The sequence below is a fragment of the Drosophila obscura genome, unplaced genomic scaffold (assembly GCF_018151105.1).
Source record: "Drosophila obscura isolate BZ-5 IFL unplaced genomic scaffold, ASM1815110v1 contig_42, whole genome shotgun sequence".
Taxonomy (NCBI): domain Eukaryota; kingdom Metazoa; phylum Arthropoda; class Insecta; order Diptera; family Drosophilidae; genus Drosophila; species Drosophila obscura.
In genome coordinates, this window is record NW_024542831.1 from 14,837 (window position 1) to 20,935 (window position 6,099).

The 6,099-nt window shown below is 35.9% G+C and overlaps 1 protein-coding gene across 2 annotated transcripts; it reads right to left on the reverse strand.

Annotated features, from left to right (window-relative positions):
* Nucleotides 1-3,842: 3,842 nt before the first annotated feature.
* LOC121404826 lies at nucleotides 3,843-4,939 on the reverse strand. Of its 2 annotated transcripts, none has more exons than XM_041595194.1 (2): nucleotides 4,015-4,939; nucleotides 3,843-3,947 (listed from the first exon to the last, which is right to left on the reverse strand). In XM_041595194.1, the coding sequence occupies exons 1-2, from the start codon at nucleotides 4,921-4,923 to the stop codon at nucleotides 3,909-3,911; spliced, it is 948 nt and encodes a 315-aa protein (XP_041451128.1). In that variant the 5' UTR covers nucleotides 4,924-4,939; the 3' UTR covers nucleotides 3,843-3,908. The 2 variants fall into 2 exon arrangements, with proteins under 2 accessions (XP_041451128.1, XP_041451129.1); XM_041595195.1 differs by having other exon boundaries at nucleotides 3,843-3,959.
* Between the last annotated feature and the right edge of the window lie 1,160 nt (nucleotides 4,940-6,099).

The window sequence follows — 6,099 nt, forward strand, 5'->3', positions numbered from 1 at the left end:
TGGTGCTGAGAACACGATTACAGTGGGCTTAATGGCTAGTATTAAATGTATGTACAGTGGTATTAGGGGATAGTACTGCTACAATTCGGCCTATCCTGACAGTGAGGATCTCCTGATTCTCTTTGCCATGTTTCTTGTTATTATGCTGCTCTCAGCCATTTTTCTAAAATTTTTTTTTTTTTACATTTTTTCTTTGCATTTCGCTTGCTATGATCTTATTCCTTGAATCAGTTACATCCTCTTCATTCTTATTTAAATTGCTTTCGTGTTCATTTACATTTTCATTTTCTAATTTAGTATTTACATTTTGTTCATTATTTACATCTTCTTCATCATCTAATTCATTATTTACATTTTCTTCATCATCTAATTCATTATTTACATTTCTTCATCATTTAATTCATTTTTTACATTTTCTTCATCATCTAATTCATTATTTACATTTTCTTCATCATCTAATTCATTATTTACATTTTCTTCATCATCTAATTCATTATTTACATTTTCTTCATCATTTAATTCATTATTTACATTTTCTTCATCATTTAATTCATTATTTACATTTTCTTCATCATTTAACTCATTGCTTACATTTTCTTCATCATTTAACTCTTTGTTTACATTTTGATCATAAACCCATGGTTTAATATTGTGGACAGCCCATATTCCTGAATAGGGGATTTGAGTTTGTTGGAATCCTTCTATATCTTGCACAACATACCTATCGTTATCTAAAACTTTTGAAATTCTATACGGTCCCTTGAACTTTGGAGCTAGTTTACTGGACGTTCCTGGTTGTGAGTTGAAATTTCTAATCATAATATAATCATCAATAGAATATAGTCTGGGTCTCTGTCGCTTTGTATCAACGTAACTTTTATTGTACTCTTGAACTTTCTGTTGAACTATTGCTGCTTTGCATCTTGTATACTCTAAGTCTCTTTGGTCGCTACTTTGATTTTCTTCGACTATGTTTTCTTTTAAACTATCTATACTATTGCCCTTTTGTAATACACCAAAGAGCATTACGCTCGGGTATTCGTCTATGCTTCTATTTTTTGTGTTATTCATTGCAAACTCCACTTTGTCCAAAACTTTATGCCATTGCTCATTTTTTTCTACGTCTCGAATCTTGGCAATCATTGGTCCTAAATCTCTATTAATTCTTTCCACTTGCCCGTTAGCTTGCGGAGACCCTGTTGCTATTTTTATGTGATTGATGTTCTGTGATTCTATGAATGATTGAAATTCGTGGGAGGTGAAGCAAGAGCCTCTGTCGGAAACTAGGTGCTTAGGGCGACTGTACGCTTTAAAATAATTTTGCAAAGCATCTATTGCTTCTTTTGAACTTGTTGTTTTTGTAGGATAAAGCCTTATGAATTTTGTGCAGGCATCTATAACCAATAGTATGTGCTTTTTCTTAGATTCACTACTCTTGATGGGACCATAGTGGTCAATGTGGATGACATTGAACGGCGTTGTACCTTTGGGTATTGAGTGAAGATATCCTTCTTTTTTTCCGGTTTTAGATGAAAAGGCTATACACTTCACACAATTCTTGATATGTACATCGACTTTTTTTCTTATTTGCGGAAACCAATAGCTTTTGTTTATTAAATCTGTTACTTTGTCAACACCTACATGTCCCATTTCATCGTGATACTTGTATAAAACACTTTCGATCATTGACTCTGGTACACAAAATAAGAGTCCTTCGTTGTGCTTTTTATAAATTACACCGTTGCGCATTTCATAATATTCATTTTCCCTTTCTAATAACATGTCTTTGACTTTTCTTAACTTTTCATCTCTACTTTGTGATATTATTAAATTATCTTCGAAAGTATTTGTTTCTAATATTAAAATATTATTGTTACGACTGAGTGCATCTACATGCTGCATCCTTTTTCCAGATCTGTGTTCGAGATCAAAATCATAATTTTGCAATTCGAGTGCCCATCTCGCTATACGAGGGTTTAGCTCTTTTTTATTTAACGTTAATGTTAATGAATTACAGTCGGTCACTATTTTGAATTTAATACCTTGTAGATAGACACGAAATCTTTTGAATGCGTTTATGATCGCTAATGTTTCTAGCTCGAAGCTATGATATCTCGACTCGACATCTGTAGTTCTCTTGGAGAAGTAAAATATTGGATGGAATTTACTATCATTCTTTCTTTGAAGAAGAATGGCTCCATAACCTAAAGAGCTTGCATCACAGTGCAGCTCGGTTTCGTCGTGTGGATTATAAATTGCTAAAATCGGAGTTTCTATCAGCTTATTTTTTAGCGCTTGAAATGCTTCTATCTCTACTTCTCCAAACTCAAATTTTTTATCCTTTCTTGTTGCATCATATAATGGCTTTGCTATTAATGCGAAATCTTTGATGAACCTCCTAAAGTAAGAACATAGACCAATGAAGCTTTGAATTTCGTGCACTTTTTTGGGTACCGGGAAACTATTTATGGCGTCTATGCCCGTCTCATTTGCACATATGCCATTTCCTGTTACTGCATACCCTAGATAGTTTACAGACGATTGCAAAAATTCGCATTTATCAAGTCGAAGATTTAAACTGTTGTCTACTACTCTTTTAAAAACTTCTTTAAGTATCTTAAAGTGGGTGTTGATATCTTCTGAAGCAATCATTATGTCATCTAAATAAATGATTACTCTACCATCTTTGACCATATCAGAAAAAATTTTATTTATGTATCTTTGAAACGTAGGAGATGCATTCTTTAGCCCAAATGGCATTCTTGTGTATTCAAATTGTCCTAAAGGCGTTGTAAACGAGGTGTATTTGATAGAATCCTCATGCATGAATACATGATGAAACCCATTTTTTAGATCTAGTTTGGAAAATAACTTCTTGTTCGCTAACCTTTCTAACAGATCATCTATCAGGGGGATTGGATAGTTGTCTTTTATAGTTACTTTGTTCAGCCTACGATAATCTACACATAATCTTAGCTCACCAGTCTTCTTTTTAATTAGAACTATTGGTGATACGAACTCTGATTCGCTGGGACGTATATAACCTAATTCTAGGTTTTCATCTAGAATTTTTTGTACTTCTGTTTTTTCCATGTATGATAATCTCCGTGGTGGACAATTGAATGGTTTATCACTCTCTACCGTGATTTTCATTACAGTTTTTACTTTGGGTTCTAGTGATCTATTGGCTAGCAAATATTGTTCTTCGAAGATACGTTTGAATTGTTCTCTTACTTTATAATTAATTTCTTCCCCCACCTTGAAAGTAGCGTTGCCTTCTTGCACAACATTGATGGCTAACATTTCTTTATCAAAATCGTTTGGCTCGCCTTCTACGTTGACGTCTATGTTTTCTTTACCTTGTATATGTACATTGTTTTTAAAAGGATTCGATTTCACTACTTCTGGCTTTGAATTTGTAATATTAATTTTATTGTTTGACTTAACTTTGTGATAGCTCGCTACGTTGATTTTTTCTTTTGGCTCCACTATTTCCGCTACTATTGACTCTACTTTTGGCTCTACTACTTCCGCTACTATTGACTCTACTTTTGGCTCTACTTTTGACTCTTCTGTTGAGACTTTACGTTGTCTTATACTCTTTGTTGTTTCTGTGATGCCTACCCTTACAGGCTGTTCATAGTTATCATACCATTTTACATCGATCAATCTGGTCTTAGTATCGTTCACTGAAATTAATTGTAAATTGCATAGCTCTAAGAAATCTCTACCTAGTACCATATTGTACCTTGTAAACTCATTGTTCACGACCATTGTTTCAATATTAACAGTTTTATTTGAAGTTATAATGTTACAAAATGTTTTTCCAAAAATGACTAATTTACTATTATTTATTCCAACATAATCTTCATGGTCTTCAGTGTTACGAATTTTAAGTCCTTCAGGAACTATTGATTGTTTAACAAATGAGATCGGACTTCCCGAGTCTAGAAGGCACTCTATGTAATATACTTTGTCAGAAAAATGAGGAAATCTTATATTATAATATCTTACGTAATCGTTTTTAGTTTCTTTGATGTTCTTCTTATACAGCTTGCAATCTCTGGCCACATGCCCGTATTCACCACAGGCATAGCAAGCTCCATCTGGGCGTACAGGCTTGCGGCATTCGGCTGCGGAATGGCCCAAGCTATGGCAATTGTAACATTTCATGGCCTGTGACGATGTAGTTGTGGTCCCTGGTTGGCTTACATCTGACTTGGGTCCTGTGTAGTTCTTAACGTCAGCCAAGAAAGGACGCATCTTGGTGGGTGGTGGACGAGGTCTGTTCAGGTGCTGGAAAGCCATAAGCATAGCCTCTGTCGAGACAAAACATTGAAGCAATGCTTGATTGCGTAACTGTTGATCCGGGATTCCATCAATCAAGTATTGTATGGTCTCAGCGTCGTTCATATTTAGATCTTTGGCAAGTAGCAACTTTTCGTGATAGTACACCACGAACTTTTCATCAAATATCCATTTTCGTTGTTCAAACTTGCGACGAGTTTCCAGAATGTTGTCCTTGTTTCCAAACATGACACGAAGTTGATGTAGAATTTGATCAATGCCCGCGGAGAGAGGCGAGTAGTTTGCGAAGAACCAAGCACTGGCTTTGCCTTTAATGCGTGCGCAAATGAGTGAGCGCATAATGTCATCTTCAACTTTGAAAATGGCTTGAACATTTTTTATGCAGGTTAGCCAAACATCAATATCACCTTCGCCATTGAACTCAGGAACGCATTCTTTTATTACATTAAATGGGACAGCTGATTTTTTGCGCAGCTGTTCGTTTTCGTGTTGCAGGTTTTCGATGGTTTGTTCTAGTGTTGCAAAATTACTATTTATCGGAGTGGGGCTGGAGCTGCCAACTTCTATTAATGTTCCGATTTCTTCTTTGTTGTCTTTTTCGAATACCAACGACATCTTTTTTGTGGTCTGCACTATTGCTTCAATCGGCGTTTTCTTCTTTCCTCAACGTTTCGTTGTGTGCGTCGAACTCAACGAGCAGGTCAGTATATCCGTCCTTGTCTGATACACTGCTAGCTGAAGCTGTGGGTACAGTGCCGTTGTCGGAGTCTCCAGAAATTTCGCCAGTGCCTTTTAATGCGTAGTTGATTTCGTTATTTTCTTTGTGTTTTGGAATTGCGCCTTGATTGTCGATTATTGGTCCAGGTCCACGCTCAAATGCAGGAATTTCATTCAGCATTGCAATCAAGCTGGCCTTACTACCCTCTGTGGGCAGATTTAATCGAGCACACCAAGTCTTCAATCCGATAAGTGTATAGTTGTTGATGTCGAGATTATCCATTTTTATTGTTTTAGTCAGTAGCTTTTAATTGAGTGGGAGTTCTAACTTTAGTGGGCTTCTGAACCACTTCTGAAATTGTAGTCTGGGCAGCAATTCACAACGCGTGCTTTCTCGTCTCTGCTCGATCCAAAAACTGATCTCGCTCTCATTTTATTCTTCTCCTTTTCTCCTTCGTATTCTTTGCGCTCTCTTTACATTGAGAGTGTCTCTATATGTGTTGGTGCTGAGAACACGATTACAGTGGGCTTAATGGCTAGTATTAAATGTATGTACAGTGGTATTAGGGGATAGTACTGCTACATTACCAAATTCGGAAGAAAAGAAATGGCGATTAGTAATTGACTATCGCCAAATCAACAAAAAACTACTTTCTGACAAATTCCCGCTCCCCAGAAATGATGATATTCTAGACCAACTGGGCAGAGCTAAATACTTTTCATGCCTTGACTTAATGTCAGGTTTCCACCAAATTGAAATTGAAGAAAATTGAAGAAATATAACATCTTTTCTATCTTTCTAGATTATGTAAAAAGAATGTTCCTTTTGAATGGTCAAGTGAATGCCAACACGCATTCCAATACCTTAAAGAAAAGCTTATGCACCCCACATTATTACAATATCCTGATTTTCGCAAAGAATTTTGCATTATAACAGATGCTAGTAAACAAGCTTGCGGAGCGGTTCTAACTCAGAACCGTGACGGAATTCAGCTCCCAATAGATTATGCATCTCGTTCATTTACAAAAGGGGAAAGTAACAAAAATACAACAAACAAGAACAATACTAAAAGT